General features: G+C 41.4%; 2 protein-coding genes across 9 annotated transcripts in view; one reads left to right on the top strand and one right to left on the bottom strand.

Annotated features, from left to right (window-relative positions):
• The window catches only part of FGF1 (fibroblast growth factor 1), a 100,630-nt gene extending 95,657 nt beyond the window's left edge, over positions 1 to 4,973 (top strand). For 4 of the 6 annotated variants that reach the window (XM_061151612.1, XM_061151610.1, XM_061151609.1 and 1 more), the window contains one exon: positions 1,686 to 4,973. In XM_061151612.1, the coding sequence (XP_061007595.1) occupies positions 1,686 to 1,880 (195 nt within the window). In that variant the 3' untranslated portion in view covers positions 1,881 to 4,973. The remainder of the gene's footprint in view (positions 1 to 1,685) is intronic. The other 2 variants (XM_061151613.1, XM_061151614.1) reach the window with 2 other exon arrangements.
• A 102-nt stretch (positions 4,974 to 5,075) lies between these two features.
• LOC133062507 (uncharacterized) overlaps positions 5,076 to 17,469 on the bottom strand; it is a 267,806-nt gene continuing 255,412 nt past the window's right edge. For all 3 annotated transcript variants that reach the window (XR_009694183.1, XR_009694182.1, XR_009694184.1), the window contains 2 exons: positions 8,513 to 8,595; positions 5,076 to 7,768 (listed from right to left, as the gene is read on the bottom strand). The gene's annotated coding sequence lies outside the window, so the exon portion shown is untranslated. The remainder of the gene's footprint in view (positions 7,769 to 8,512; positions 8,596 to 17,469) is intronic.

The raw sequence follows: 17,469 nt of genomic DNA, 5'->3' as shown, positions 1-17,469 counted from the left end.
TAGTTTTACACTGGCTCAACTATCTCAGAAGTGTCAATTCCTAGAAGGGAAATCACTGAGTCAAGGGTAATGCATACTTTAAATTTTGATGCGTTCAATTCAGTCACCCAGTCATGTCCAGCTCTTTGCGACCCCATGGACTGCAGCACGCCAGGGCTCCCTGACTATTACCAACTCCCAGAGCTTGCTCAAACTCATGTCCATCGAGTCGGGGATGCCATCCAATCATCTCATCCTCTGTCATCCCCTTCTCCTCCTGCCTTCAATCTTTCCCAGCACCAGGGTCTTTTTTAATGAGTCAGTTCTTTACATCAGGTGGTTAAAGTATTAGAGTTTCAGCTTCAGCATATGCAAAAGTCCCCTCAAAAAGTTTCCACCAATTTATCTCACCAACAGTGTGTAAAGTGCCTATTTCCCACACTCTCCCCAATACTAAGCCTTGTAAATCTTTTTAAGATTATTATAACCAACATAAGTTAAATCATTTTTTAATTTGCATCTTCCTGCTAGTGAGATTAAATATGTTTTCATAGGTTTATCACCCATTTTTAAGACAACAGAGATAACAGGCCATTTTGATAACATCCTAAGTCTACATCCATATGGCCTATCCATGTCTCTGTATGCTCATACATAAAGATGTATGGAAGGAAGTTCATCAACTGTTAACAGATGCCTATATCTGAATGGGTATGCTTTGGGGTGATTTTTTTCTGTTTTTTTTTTTTCTTTCTGTTTTTAAAGTGAAGCTGTGATCTTTTACAAGTATCATTCTTTTGATAAGTAGCAAAAAATAAAGTTATTTTCATTAAAAAAAAAGAGAGAGAGAGAAACCCTTTACGTTCCAGGACATGTTTTGTGCTTAGGAGATATTTTGTGCACGCATGTTCATGATGGAGAAGGAAATGGCAACCCACTCCAGTACTCTTGCCTGTAAAATCCCATGGACGAAGGAGCCTGGTAGGCTACAGTCCATGGGGTCGCGAAGAGTCAGACAGACATTGACTGAGCAACTTCACTTTCACTTTTCACTTTCATGCACTGGAAAAGGAAATGGCAACCCACTCCAGTGTTCTTGCCTGGAGAATCCCAGGGACGGGGAAGCCTGAAGGGCTGTCGTCTATGGGGCTGCACAGAGTCGGCCACGACTGAAGCGACTTAGCAGCAGCAGCAGCATGTTCATAACAGCACTAAAGTAAAATCCTGATGTTGTTAGTGAAAATCACCAGGGGATAAAGTAAAACTAGCAGGTTTTCATTTACTCTTCAGGATCACACTTAAGAACGTCCCACAGCATCACAATCTGGTTTCACCTATTTTGGATGTTTTTCACAGTCAAACCTAGCTGCCAGGTCTCCACAGAGACAAAAGATTTAGCCTTGTCCTTGAGGTACTTAAAGTCTTTTAGGATTTCCTCCATTGGAGAGTGTAGGGTCCTGAGCACAACAGATTCGAGAAGAGCTTACATAACAGCAGATGTACACTGAAGGCTCACTGAAGTCCTCATTCCTATCCTTAGACACAGGTTCCATTATTTTCCCAGTATTTGTTTCACTGAACAAAAAAGTGAAGCACAGAGAGCCTCACTAACTTGCCCAAGATCACACAGCTAGTAACACAGAGGAACCCCATCTAAAACCACTCACTAATTATTCTACTCTCTCTGGTTTTATTGGTTTTTTTAGCAGACACCCAATGAGGAATGTTTGTTCCTGGAAAGGATAGAGGAAAACCATTACAACACCTACACATCCAAGAAGTATGCAGAGAAGAATTGGTTCGTTGGTCTCAAGAAGAACGGAAGCTCCAAACTCGGTCCTCGGACTCACTTCGGCCAGAAAGCCATCTTGTTTCTCCCCCTGCCAGTCTCCTCTGATTAAAGAAATCTGTTCTGGGTGCTGACCACTCCAGAGGAATCTGAAGGGGTCCTCACCTGGCTGACCCCAGATTGTACCCTTTACCATTGGCCGTGCTAACCCCTGGCCCACACAGCCTAAACCTGTAACGTGCTTCTAAATGCCCAGTTCACTATTTTTTAGAGCCCTTCGCCCTGGCACAGTTTGGAACTGAGGAACCAAATGGCTTTTAGGGGCCAGCTGGCTGGCCAGTCTGGGTCTGGTTTGGAAGTCCAATTGCCTCTGGGCATCTGCTGCTGGCTGAGCCTCTCAATGAATGGGTGGGGCCAAATGAAGTATGAGCAGGGGGCTGCCAAGTGGGTTGGGAGTAACTGCATGCAATTCCCTCTACAGAGTAAACCCTGCCTGTGAGTCCCCCGAACATCTGGCATGACTCCCTTTCATCCTTTCAATCCATCACGAATGTCAGCAGAAAAGTTGATGGCTAGGTTGGAGGAAGGCAGCTTTCCATGAGTGGAAACATGGATGAAGAAATCCCCTCTCAAGAACAGAAGGGATTCCAATAGCAAGGGGAGGCTGACTGGATCCGAGTGGGATTTCAGCGCACAGTCCCACTGGGATGATTGTGGGAGGCTCAGGCACAGGAGAGCAGAATGAAGGCACAGCCTTAGTAGCTGTTACAATGCCTTGACTTCCCCCTGGTCATTCAGCAGCAGGAAGCCCTTGGATGATGTCAGATGGAGAGCAGAAGTGGGTTCTTGATAAAAATCAGGTTGTCGGGTGTTGGGAAATTCATTTGGGTCTGGGGAGTGGGTGTGGGAGTGATAAGATAGAGGAAGCATGGGCTGAGAGGATGTTATTCTCCAAAGAGGACACTCTAGAAATGAGAAGGAAAGAGAAAGGGACACCATGACCTGTGTGTGGGCACCAGAAAGTGCAGGTTTGGAGGTCCTGGGGCACTGCTTACAAACCATAGGGCATCTTGTTTTGACTGCAGATTATGGTTCAGTGGGTCTGCGGTGGAGTTTTCCCATTTCTTACAAGCTCCTGGATGCTGCAGATGCTGCTGCCTATCCACTCCACCTCCACACATTAAATAGCAAGGTCCCTAAAAGTGTTATTCAAATATAAGGGGGCTCAAACCCAGACCCCACCCACCACACCCTTAAAAATGCATGCTCCATGGATCTTCCTGCACTCAGGCAGTTATACTTGAGTTAAGGATTGTGGGTCTAAAGCACTTTGGCCAAGTGCCTATAAAATGCCCATTTAGAAGATATACAAAAGCATACTTCAAAAATGTTAAACCCTCACAAACAGCTTTTCCCAAAAGGCCGTTTGTGTGACGATTACTTATATAAATATGCTTCCTGCTTCAAGAAAACTTGACCCAAGTGGCTAGCAAATTAGAAACACCATTCATCTCTGACATGACACTGTTGCCATGTAAAGGCCTTTAATAAGCCATTTAAATTTACTGTGAGATTGTACCTTTTAGTCATATTTAAAAATATATAGCTCAAAGGCAGTTAAACTGATTAGTATTCAGCCATTGAGAATTACAATGATAGCATATGCTATATAAACTCCTTAATTATCTACTACTTAGACTACTACAATTACCTTAGAAAATGAGATTTCTCTCTGTTTTTCACTGTGGTGTTATAAATTTTCTTTTGAAAATGGGGACTCTTGAGCAATGATATAATTGTGTATAAAAACTGATGTCTTATAATGATTTTTAGTAATTATGCATTGAAAGGTAATTCCTTAGTAATTGAACTATTCTGAATAAGAAAAATGGCAATATGTGAAAGTTCAGCATGATACAATTGAGGAATTAAGTTAACACTACACTATTAATATAATTCTGCGTTTGTACAGCAGAACATTTCATAACTTTTTCTGTTTTTGTAACTTGGATAAGACAATTCTATTTTATTTTAGTTAAGTCTTTGCAGGCAAGTTGGGGATAGTGCAGTGTGGCTTGACATCTCTTGACTATGAAGATTTGGCCAGAAAAAGGTACCCAGAGAGGAAATCTAAGATATTTATAATGGTCCATAATTTTTAGTTTATGAATCAAATTCAAGTATAACATGGGCCAAGAAAAATTAAAACTGTGGCCAAAAGGTGAGACAGAAGTCTGTGGTTGCAAAGACCCAAAGCATTGAGAAGAAACATTACTGTGAACTTGACAAGCTCAGCCCACTCGTTATTAGTGTATTCACTCAATGAGTAAGTGCCAAAGGTGTGTCAGGCATTTTACTGGGTCCTGGCGCCCCTGGGAACATTGTCTGCCTGGTTTGCTGCTGTATTCTCTCCCACGGCATTATATAATGTTTATAATGAAAAATGCTGAGGATTCATTTCTTTCAGTCAAGTAAAGACCAGAGAATCTGTAGATACTGCTGAATAAACAACTCCCAGAAACCAAGATTTTTGGAAGAATTAGCAACCCCTATCTTGAGATAAACCTCTATCAAAGTGTCAGGATATGGCCAGGTAAATCTAACACTGCAACTGCAGAACCACGTCAGTTCAGGCAGATGGCCTTCAAATCAATAAAAAAGGCCTTCCGAACTTATATGAAGGAAGTGGGTGGCAGTTTCCTGCACTGTTTTGAACATGTTCTCATTCCTCAAATATGGAGCATTCTTGTTGCTCTCCCTCTCCCGCGAGAAAGTTGCGAAGCCATCTGCTTGTCAGATGCCTGTTGTGTGGATTCATTTTCAAGCCAACTGTTACGAGTTGCCTGACATTCTGTACAAAGCATCAGAAGCGTATACGGTTCTGATTGTTTTCAATGTGATGGTGGAGGTGGTGGAAATCTGTTTCCTTGGAAGGGGTGATAATTAAAGCCTCCTATGGCTAACCATGTGGACTTAGAAAAAACTGACTAGAGCATCCCATGTTACTGAAGATAAGGGTCCGTGATTTGTGCTGGAGGAGATGGAGCCCAGGTCCTCAGCCCTGTAAAGCATACTGCTTAAACCAATCAAGTTCCTGGGCTGCAAAGCAGACCTCAGAAGAAGAAGATGCCTGTCATTCATATCACTGTCTCTCTTTTTTTTGCACCTTTAAAATATTAGTAAATGTTACACTTACAGGCGAAAACTTTTCTCTCGGTTTGTGAACGTCACCGCGTCTCATCTTCCTGTGCAAGGACTTAGCTGGCATTCTGAGCTCTGGCTGCTTTGTCTCCTGCACTTAGCTTGTTACCAGATACGAGACTTTGAAGGTTGATAGGAAATACATCTTTTCATTTTGTTTGGAAACCTAAGTCAATAATGGTGCTTTTCCAGGGATCCATTAGGGAAATATATGCAGGAAATTTGCCCCCTCAAGGGCCAAGGACCATGACTAACTTGCTGTTGTTGAGTTGCTAAGCTGTGTCTGACTCTTTGTGATCCCATAAACTGAAGCACCTCAGGCTTTCCTGACCTTCACTATCTCCCAGAATTTGCTCAAACTCATGTCCATCCATGATACCATCCAACCATCTCCAACCATCTCATCCCTCTGTCACCCCCTCTTGTCCCTCTGCCGACCCCTTTTTCTCTGCCCTCCATCTTTCCCAGCATCAGAGTATTTTCCAATGACTAGGCTCTTTCTATCAGGTGTCCAAAGTATTAGAGCTTCAGCTTTAGCATCAGTCTTTTTAATGAATATTGTGGATTGATTTCCTTTAGGATTGACTGGTTCAATCTTCTTACAGTTCAAGGGACTCTCAAGAATCTTCTCCAGCACTACAGTTCAAAAGCACCAATTCTTAGGCAGTCAGCCTTCTTTATGGTCCAACTCACACATCTGCACATGACTACTGGAAAAACCATACCTTTGATTATATGGATCTCTGTTGGCAAAGTGATGTCTCTGCTTTTTAATATGCAATCTAGGTTTGTCATAGCTTTTCTTCCAAGGATCAAGCATTTTTTAATTTCATGGCTGCAGTCATCAAAGTAACTTTCATGAAACTTTATGAAACTGCCCAAGAAAATAAAATTAGTCACTGTTTCCACTTTTTCTCATCTATTTGCCATGAAGTTAGTTTTCTGATGCCATGATCTTAGTTTTTTTAATGTTGAGTTTTAAACTAGCTTTTTCACTTGCCTCTTTCACCCTCAACAAGAGGTTCTTTAGTTACTCTTCACTTTCTGCCACGAGAGTGGTATCATCTGCATATTTGAGATTGTTGATATTTTTCCCAGCAATCTTGATTCCAGTTTGTGATTCATCCAGCCTGGCACTTCACATGAGGTACTGCACATGTAAGTAAAATAAGCAGGGCTACAAAATACAGCCTTGATGTACTCCTTTCCCAATGTGGAACAAGTTCATTGTTCTATGTCCAGTTCTAACTGTTGCTTCTTGACCTGCATATAAGTTCCACAGGAGGCAGGTAAGATGGTCTGGTATTCCCAACTTTTTAAGAATTTTCCTCAGTTCGTTGCGATCCACACAGTCAAAAGGCTTTAGCATAGCCAATGAAACAGAAGTAGATGTTTTTCTGGAACTCCCTTGCTTTTTCTATGATCCAGTGGATATTGGAAATTTGATCTCTGGTTTCCGTCCTTTCTAAAACTACTTTGATATATCTGGAAGCCTTCGGTTCATGTACCATTGAAGCCTAGCTTGAAGGATTTTAAGCATTACCCTGCTAGCATGTGAAATAAGCACATTACATGATGGTTTGAACATTCTTTGGCATTGCTCTTCTTTGGGATTGGAATGAAAACTGACCTTTTCCAATCCTGTGGCCACTGCTGAGTTTTCCAAATTTGCAGACATATGGAGTGCAACGCTTTCATAGCATCATCTTTTAGGATTTGAAGTAGCTCAGCTGGAATTCCATCATCTCCACTAGCTTTGCTTGTAGTAATGCTTCCTAAGGCCCACTTGACTTCACACTTCAAAATGTCTGGCTCTAGGTGAGTGACCACACCATCATGGTTATCCGGGTCATTAAGACCTTTTTGTATAGTTCTTCTGTGTATTCTTGCCACCTCTTCTTACTATGTTCTGCTTCTGTTAGGTCCTTGCTGTTTCTCTCCTTTATTGTGCCCATTCTAGTATAAAATGGTCCCTTGGTATCTCCAATTTTCTTGAAGAGATCTCTAGCCTTTCCCAGTCTATTGTTTTCCTCTATTTCTTTGCATTGCTCACTTAAGAAGGCTTTCTTATCACTCCTTGCTATTCTTGGAACTCTGCATTAGCCTGGGTATATCTTTCCCTTTCTCCTTTGCCTTTGACTTCTCTTCTTTTCTCAGTTATTTTTAAGGTCTCCTCAGACAACCAATTTGTCATCTTGCATTTCTTTCTTTGGGATGGTTTTGGTTGCTATCTCCTGTACAATGTTACAAACCTCCAACCACAGTTCTTCAGGCACTCTGTCTATCAGATCTAGTCCCTTGAATCTATTTACCACCTTTACTGTATAATCATAAGTGATTTGATTCAGGTCATACCTGAATTGCCCAGTGGTTTTCCCTACTTTCTTCAATTTAAGCCTGAATTTTGCAATAAGGAGTTCATGATATGAGCCACAGTCCACTCCAGGTCTTCTTTTTCTGACTGTATAGAGTTTCTCCATCTTCAGCTGCAAAGAATATAATTAATCTGACTTCTGTATTGACCATTTGGTGATGTCCATGTGTAGAGTCATCTCTTGGGTCGTTGGAAGAGGGTGTTTGCTATGACCAGTGTGTTCTCCTGACAATACTGTTAGCCTTTGCCCTCTTTCATTTTGTACTCCAAGGCCAAACTTGCCTGTTACTCCAGGTATCTCTTGATTTCCTACTTTTGATTTCCAATACCCTATGATGAAAGGATCTCTTTTTTTGATGTTAGTTCCAGAAGGTCTTATAGGTCTTCACAGAACTGGTGAACTTCAGCTTCTTTGACATTGGAACCTGGTTGGGGCATAGACTTGAATTACTGTGATGTCAAATGATTTGCCTTGGGAATGAACTGAGATCATTCTGTCATTTTTGAGATTGTACCCAAGTATTGCATTACGGACTCTTTTGTTGACTATGAGGGCTACTCCATTCATTCTAAAGGATTCTTGCCCACAGTGGTAGATATAATGGTCATCTGAATTAAATTCACCCATTCTCATCCATTTTAGTTCACTGATTCCTAAAATGTCAATGTTCACTCTTGTCATCTCCTGTTCGACCACTTCCAAATTACCTTGATTCATGTACCTAAGATACCAGGTTCCTATGCAATATTGTTCTTTACAGCACTGAACTTTACTTTTACCACCAGATACATCCACAACCAAACATCATTTCCTCTTTGGCCCAGCCTTTTCATTCTTTTTGTCCTTATTTCACTCCTTCCCAGTAGCATATTGGACACTTACCAACCTGGCGGGCTCATCTTCTGATGTCCTATTTTTTTGCCTTTTCATACTTTTAATGGGGTTCTCAAGGCAAGAATACTGGAGTGGTTTGCCATTTCCTACTTCAGTGGACCACTTTTTGTCAGAATTCTCCACCATGACCTGTCTGGGGTAGCCCTGCATAACTAACTTAGCTGACACTAATTCTTCATCGTAGCATGCAAAATTATGCTACTATTGGAAAGCTAACCAGCTTGCATTTGGCAAAGATATAGTAACTTGAAAAAAATTTTAAGGATATACTTACAATTTTCAGTCAATGGAAAGAAGAGCATCTCTTGCATCTTCCAGAACCTTGATGTGGAGTTAGAGGTCTGCCCACCAGATTTTCTGAAATTAACACATTAAAAAACATCTCCTTAAATAAACTCCTAAGTCCGTATAGTCGAAACTATGATTTTTCAGTAGTCATGTAGGGACATGAGAGCTGGCCCATAAAGAAGGCTTAGTGTCAAAGAATTGATGCTTTTGAACTGTGGTGTTGGAGAAGACTCTTAAGAGTCCCTTGGACTGCAAGGAGATCAAACCAGTCAATCCTAAAGGAAAGTAACCCTGAATTTTCATTAAAAAGACTGATGCTAAATCTGAAGCTCCAATACTTTAGCCACCTGACGCAAACAGTTGACTCATTAGAAAAGACCCTGATGCTGGGAAAGATTGAGGGCAGGAGGAGAAGGGGGTGACAGAGGGTGAGACGGGTTGTATGGTATCATCAACTCAATGGACATGAATTTGAGCAAACTCCAGGAGATGATGAAGGACAGGGAAGCCAGGCTTGCTGCAGTTCATGGGGTCGTAAAGAATCAGACATGACTAAGTGACTGAACAACAAAATCTTATGATTTCTTATTTTTAGAAGGAAGGACACTGCTTCCTAGACATTGTGACAGAATCAGATCACACACACACACCCTCACACATATGCAAACATATGCATATACTCGCACATGCATGCATGCTCACATGTAACTATAAAAAAAGGTTGGGTGGTGTTTGCTCACTCTTTGAGTTATGTATCATGATCAATCCCTCCTTTTCCTTCTAAAGTTGCCTAAAGCAGTAGTTTTGTACTTTTTGGAGCTTAAGCAACCATAAGAACTACATTTTCTATCCCATTTTCTAACATAGTACATATATTGCTTTTAGCATTCACATAATTGAAACAAAAAAAAAAATGTAAAACATTACATATATGAAATGCACACTGAGATTTTCCTATTACACTCCCCTAAAAAATGCTGGTCAAACATCAATTAAATGGGGTCACAACATTCAGGGTCACAACCACAGATTAAAAAACACTGGCTTAATGCAACCAATCTCCTTCCCAAAGATGACTGGACCCTACTAGCCTCGTGTATTTTGACTTTAGTGTTTTCAAAGACATGGTATGCTCTTTGCTCAATGACATAAATCAAAGCAAGATCCTCCATACCCACCTCCTGGAGTAATGGAAATAAAAACAAAAGTAAACATGTGGGACCTGATTAAACTTAAAAGCTGTTGCACAGCAAAGGAAACTAAAAGCAAGGTTTAAAGACAACCCTCAGAATGGGAGAAAATAATAGCAGATTAAACAACTGACAAAGGATTCATTTCCAAAATATACAAGTAGCTCATACAACTCAATATCAGAAAAACAAACAACCCAATCAAAAAGTGGGGTAAAGACCTAAACAGACATTTCTCCAAAGAAGACATACAGATGACTAACAAACACATGAAAAGATGCTCAACATCACTCATTATTAGAGAAATGCAAATCAAAAAGAGATCACTGCATACCAGTCAGAATAGCCATCACCAAAACGTCTATAAACAATAAATGCTGGAGAGGGTGTGGAGAAAAGGGAATGCTCTTGCACTACTGGTGGGAATACAAATTGATACAGCCACTATGGAAGATGATATGGAGATTCCTTAAAAAACTAGGAATAAAACCACCATATGACCCAGCAATCCCACTTCTAGGCATACATCCTGAAGAAACCAAAACTGAAAAAGACATGCATCCCATTGTTCACAGCAGCACTATTTACAATAGCTAGAACATGGAAGCAACCCAGATGTCCATCAACATTCATCTAGATGAATGGATAAAGAAGCTGTGGTACATATACACAATGGAATATTATGCAGCCATAAAAGGAACACATTTGAGTCAGTTCTAATGAAGTGGATGAACCTAGAGCCTTGTTATACAGTGAAGTTATTCAGAAAGATAAATACAGTATACTAACGCATATATACAGAATCTAGAAAGATGGCACCAAAGAATTTACTTGCAGGGCAGCAATGGAGAAACAGACAAAGGGAAAAGACTTATGGACATGGGGAGAGGGGAGGAGAGGGTGAGCTGTATGGAGAGAGTAACATGGAAACTTACATTACCATGTGTAAAACAGATGGCCAAAGGGAATTTGCTATATGGCTCAGGAAACTCAAACAGGGGCTCTGTATCAACCGAGAGGGGTGGGAGGGGAGGGAGATGGAGGAAGGCTCAAGAGGGAGGAGATATATGTATACTTATGGCTGATTCATGCTGATGTTTCATAGAAAACAACAAAATTCTGTAAAGCAATTGTCCTTCAATTAAAATATATATATATATTTATAAAAAGACATGGTTTGCTCTTGAATAAACAATACAAAAGGACATCCTGTTACCTAGGAACCATCTGTTTTAAGGGCATAATGAATTTTTTTAGCTGGTTTGCTACTAATCATGCAAAACAAATGCAGTGATACAGATCCCATGGGCACCCAGTGCTGCCTCCAATGCTGGTCTCAGCAGATTTCTGCTCTCAGAGCTACAGAGACTCTGACCCTCTCCCCTCCTGTGTAGGCTGGTGGGCGATAGTCCATGGGGTCACGAAGATTTGGACACGACTTAGTGACTAAACAACAACAACCTCCTCCTATGGAAATCTCATGACTTTGGGGTTTGAGGTCATCCCCTCCCTAACTCCCACTGTCTTCACTTCATGCCTCACTCTTGACCCCACAATTCCTATTTCATAACCATTTCTGAACAAGACATGAAAAGTGGACTAAGCGAGGAAAAGGCTAGAAACCCAGGACCTCTAAGCATCCTCCCCAGTGCCCATCACTTTCTAGAAATGATGCTGTTATCTACTTAAAAAAAAAAAAGTATATACCATTCATGACTCAGTCATAAGATAAAACATCACTACTACTGGACTACGTCTTATTCAGAGATTCAAAAATTCCCATCCTTGCTGAACCAACCAGAAAGTGTAACCCTATGCTCTAAATATTTGAGGGGTTTAGGGTGGTTGATAATTGACCTCTTATGGATGCTTCTTATGGGTGAACTGGACTGCAAAGAGAAAAATATAAATGAGGTCACCTTTCACATTTCTGGCAGGACAGTGATGTCCTGTCCGCCCTGTAGTGAAGAGAGGAGGGAAATCCCAAACCTTAATTGCTTCTGGGTTGTCAGGATATTAACAAGCATGGTAAAAGTGACACCTAAACAAAGATGTGCCCCTAAACTGGACTTTTGCAAATTAAAAAAAAAAAATCTTTTCAGGAGCATTCGTGCAAAGTAAGAAGCCCAGCCAAGCAGTGGGATTTGTACGTTTTCCTTTTCACAATTACTAAGGATTTGTTTGACAAGTATTAAAGGTGAAATGATGGCTCACAAAAAGTGGCACACTCCCCCCCTTCCGACTTGGCTCCCTAAACCTCTTCTTCACCCCCAGAAAGACTCCCTTTGCCACTGTACATACAATTAATCTAAAATCTAGGTAGACAACTGAGTGCTTAAGACGTTGGGACCTGCCATTGGGTATTCTGGACCCCAGTGATTCATCTAATACCCTCTCAAGTTACAAAGGAATGATACTAAGTGACTACTGGGATCTTTCTGTAACATGGTACTCACTCTGTGGTTGACATATTGACCATGACATACTACATTGTTAGCTTTCCACTCTAGCTATAAAATTAAAGAGAGAAACCAGGTCACACACAGCCTGAAGCTAGAGAGTGGATTTGCTTTATAAAATGCATATAACTGAAAAAAAAAATGCATATAGCTGTAGGACCTTGTTTCGGTGTTTTGGGGTCTTCCAAGAAGTCTGAGAATATTTGTGATGTGGGGAGGAGGTATTTCCCAAATTACTTCCTTCCTTCTTAGCTTCCAACTGTCACACAGGCTAAATTTATACACTCAGCAGCTAAACACTGGTGTCTATTTTATTACATAAACAAGCAAAACCTCACTGTGTCCTTGACGTGCTTTTCTATCAGCCTTAATGAAGGGTTGGGCATTACCTCTTTGGAACGGTATTCAATTTCAGGATTTAGTTCACTGGGCTGCAGTGTTTGGGGATGTAGCTGTAGGCAGGCAATTTGTACAAATCACAGAAACACTCTTCATTGTGATTTCCACATTTCATGTTTTCCTGCCTCAGGAAAAACATTTTTAGTCTAGCCTAAAGATACATAAGAGCAAGACATTAGATTACTTTACTGAACTTTCTTCTCCACAATATGTAATAGGAATGTTATCATATGCTCGCACGTTTTGTGTAAATTGTAGACACAGGACTGTTCATAGCCTGGGAATATCAACTGTGTTCAGAATTTAGTCATTTCCTATAGAAATGAAACCTGTATGTGGGTCAAAGAATCAACAGTTAGAATCTTACATGAAACAACTGGCTAGTTCAAAATTGGGAAAGGAGTACAATTAAGCTGTATACTGTCACCCTATTTATGTAACTTATTTGCAGAGCATACCATGCGAAATATGGGCTAGACGAATCACAAGCTGGAATCAAGATTGCAGGCAGAAATAGCAGCAGCTTCAGATAAACAGATGATACCATTCTAATGGCAGAAAGTGAAGAGGAACTAAAGAGGTGAAAGAGGAAAGTGAAAAAGCTGGTTTAAAACTCAGCATTCAAAAAACTAAAATCATGACATCCGGTCCCATCACTTCAAGGCAAACAGAAGGGGAAACAGTGGAAGCAGTGACAGATTTTATTTTCCTGGGCTCCAAAATCACTGCTGACAGTGACTGCAGACACGAAAATAAAAGATGCTTGATCCTTAGAAGGAAAGCTGTCACATACCTGTTGTGTTAGTCACTCAGTCGTACCCGACTCTTTGCGACCTCGTGGACTGTACAGCCCACCAGGCTCGTCTATCCATGGGATTCTCTAGGCAAAATACTGAAATGGGTTGCCATGCCCTGCTCCAGGAGATTTTCCTGACCCAGGGATCAAACCCCAGCCTCTTGGGTCTCCTGTACTGGCAGGCGGGTTTTTTGCCACTAGCGCCACCACCCATCTAGATAGCATATTAAAAAGCAAAGACATCACTTTGCCAACATAGGTCCACATAGTCAAAGTTATGCTTTTTTCCAGTAGTCATGTACGGATGTGAGAGTTAAACCATAAGGAAGGCTGAGTTCTGAGAATTGATGGTTTTGAACTGTGGTGTTGGAGAAGACTCTTGAGAGCCCCTCAGACAGCAAGAAGATCAAGTAAGTCAATTCTAAAGGAGATCAAACCTGAATATTCATCAAAAAGACTGATGTTGAAGCTCCAGTATTTTTGCCACATTATGCTAAGAGCCAACTCACTGGGAAAGACCCTGATGCTGGGGAAGATTGAGGGCAAGAGGAGAAGAGGGCAACAGAGGATGAGATGGTTGGATGGCATCATCGACTCAATGGACATGAGTTTGGGCAAACTGAGAGACAGTGAAGGACAGGGAAGCCTGAAGTCCTGCAGTCCATGGGTTGCAAAGAGTCAGACATGACTTAGCAACTGAACAACATAGAAGAGAATGGTAAAATCTATGACATTCTCAAAATAAGAATATCTACATGAGGATCCCCAAATCACCTGGGAAACTGTGCTTGTTTTAGAACTGACCAGATTATTTCTGATAATACAGGATAAAAACCCAATCCAGGGTAGCAGTGCAGAGAGGAAAAATGAGGGAGAAATTGGTTTATCTTTGGGGCTATCAGAACATGTCACATCATATTTAATTGGTATGAAGAAGAGAGAAGGTTTTTACATAACACTTGAAAATGTATAACTCCCAAGCAACTGAAACATCTGGGAAGAATTCGATGGGGCAGAAGGCTAGTCAATCCAGTCCAGTCCACAAGATAAACAGCAGCAATAAGCTGAAAATGAAGCATCTTTCCTCAATTCCCTCACTAGTTCACCCATTACCTACTGAGCGTTTGGGACTAGGCTAGTCAACGTCTGATAAGAAGACAGAAACCACACCAATAATTTAAATAGGAAAATATCAATGGAAAGAATTTTTAGCTAGCAAAAAGGGACTGACTACAAAGAGAGGTAAAGCGACCTCTGAAGATAACTGAACAGCAGATGTAGGGAGCAGTTACAACCCCCAAGATTGAGGAAAGTATTCAAGGAAGGAACAAATAAGCAAGAAGCCCTTCTCTGGAGGATGACACTCAGACTTCATGGGCAAAGGTGTGGCTGGGGCACATGGGGACAGAGGCTCTCACCATGGTGCTTCACGGAGCTTCCCACAGGAGTATTGGCAAAACTCTGCAAGCAACTTACTGGGGTGCCAATGGCACTCACTGGAGCTTGTGCACCACTAGGTCTTCAGCAGGAAGCTGCCCAATGGCCAAGGCCATAGGAGCAAGAAGAAAAGAACCCTAGAAAAAAGCCCCTTCCTCTCACAGCGGCCCTCCAGCGCCCTCTACTGACAAACCTCATGTGGCATCAGCTGGTGAAGGAGAAAAGATTACAGGGTCCAGCTCCAGCATGAAAAGAAAGCAGAGAAGAATGAAAATGGAGCAGATGCACTGGTAACTAGCATAAACATGACTTAGATACTGTGCTAGACACAGTGTTAGAAGATGAACAAGTATGGTCCTCACCCTTAAAAAGCTTACAACAGCAATGAAGAAAGTCCTTATCTGAAAGCGTCAAGTGTTTTGGCTTTGTCCCCTATAAAATAACATCTTTCTAAGCCCTCTAAGCTTCTCTGAAGCCCATCATGTATGTTCAAGGTCCTTTCTTTAGACATTGTTAAGTCAGTTACTAACTGGTTTGAGTCAACTCAAACCAATATAATATCCACATACAGAAGAAGGTAGCTCTGGGGTCAGACTGGCAGAGTTGGAATCCTAGCTTTTCCATCTACTGACTTGGTGACTTAGCGCAGGTTACTTAATCCTCTGCCCTCTGTCTCCTCCTCTGCAAAATGAGGATACAAAGAGTACCAACCTCACAGGTTTGTGGAGAGGATCCAATGAGATGGAGGCATGCAAGAATTTTTGACCCAGTATCTGGCATATGATAAGGATTGAATAAACATTTGCTATTATTTTTATAAAAATATAATTATACATACTATGTAATATGATAGAGCTTAAAATGATCTTCTAGATTCTCCATTTAGGTTCCTAGTGATTATTTTCATAAGCCCACATTTGGAGAGAGCTTGCTTCATAGCAATTCATTTGAAAAAGAAGAATCTCAATTGCCTCCAAGCTTACTTCTATAAGGCACAGATGATGTTATGTAATTGTCCCACTGTAGTCTGGGCTGGTTAGGCCACATCTGGATTACTATATCTCATTTTAGATGCTACACATTAAATGAAGTTTTGCAAATGGAGGCTAAAAGATGAATAGCAAGGGGCCAGAAAAACATACACCAAAAAACAGCAGAAGAAACTAGGTGATTCAGTCAAGAGAAGATTTGACCTGAGATATCATAGACTTCCCTGGTGGCTAAAAGCGTCTGCCTACAATGCGGGAGATGTGGGTTCAATTCCTGGGTTGGGAAGATCTCCTGGAAAAAGAAATGGCAACCCACTCCAGTATCCTTGCCTGGAAAATCCCATGGACAGAGAAACCTGGTAGGCTACAGTCCATGGGGTCACAAAGAGTCAGACATGACTGAGCGACTTCACTTTCACTTTTAAAATCGACTCAGATCATTCAAGGGTCATTTTCCTTTTCTTGCTCATAGTCAAAATGAGTACAGGTATTTGGAACTTGCTGAGAAAGTGGTTTCAGTATAAAGCAAAAACCATCTCTAACAACTATAGCAACTCCATGGTTGAAGCAAATCCACAGACAGTGGCTGCCATCTGCCACTCCTGGAGATTTTCACATGGATTCTAGATGGCCGTCTATGGTTGACTCTGTGAGGCATCCCTAAGGTTTCTCTTCAGAAATGATCCTCCCAGCTGCTGAGAGTATTACCTGCAGGTGGCCTTGGGGAGGAGAGCTGCCTTGCTCAAGAGCATGTCCCTCTGAGGCAGTCCGTGAAGCTACCAGCTTTAGGTAGCTCTGAAGGATCATTCCAGCTTCAGACCTTCTCATAAAGTCAGCTGAGGCCTCTATGCTGAGATGGCCTCAACCTCCCCTTCTGCCCTGTCCTGCTTCCTCTCCTCCCACAGGTGTTCATCCCAAGATCCTAATAAACTTTCTGCATGCTAATTTTCATCACAGAGTCTGTTATCAGGGAAGCTTGTCTGTGACAGTACCTGCCCAGGATGCTAGAAAGCACCACTCTGAGCAGGATAACTGCAGAGGTCTTCTACATCCCCAAGACTCTACACAATCTTTCGGCATCCCAAGCTGAATATTCTAAGTATACAAAGTCCCAACTTGTCTCTACTGTGTGCATCCATATGGATGATCCTCAAGACAAATCTTGGCCTTCTTTCTAGTCATCTGACCTATGGCTCCCTGATGTGCCTGGGAGGGGCACACATTGAGTCATTAAATTGTTCATCTAGTCATGTACCAGGCTTCCTACAAATATTTATGAAGGCCAAAATATGCACCAGGCCTAGTGGGTACAACGGTGCACAATGAGGCTCTCTGCAGCCCACGTTCTAGTGACAGGAAACATATGAACATACTATTTCCCAAATTTCAGTTATTTGCATACTGCTTCCAAAATTTCTCTCTCTATGCCCATTGCCTGATCGTGGCACTTCTTTATTCATATGGTTTATGAAAGGTGGATTCACAGTCTTATCTATTTTAGGTCTACTGTAAGCAGAAATACTCACAAAGGGACAAGTTACTACTATATAGATTTTTTTTTCTAACATCTATTAAACACAGAACTTTAAAGGGAAAAAAATGAACACTTGCATATCATCTTCCCCATATAACAATGCCACACCCTAGGAAACAATCTACACAAAGGACCATAC

Source organism: Dama dama, chromosome 9 (assembly GCF_033118175.1).
Source record: "Dama dama isolate Ldn47 chromosome 9, ASM3311817v1, whole genome shotgun sequence".
NCBI lineage: Eukaryota > Metazoa > Chordata > Mammalia > Artiodactyla > Cervidae > Dama > Dama dama.
This window is presented reverse-complemented; position numbering and strand designations above follow the sequence as displayed.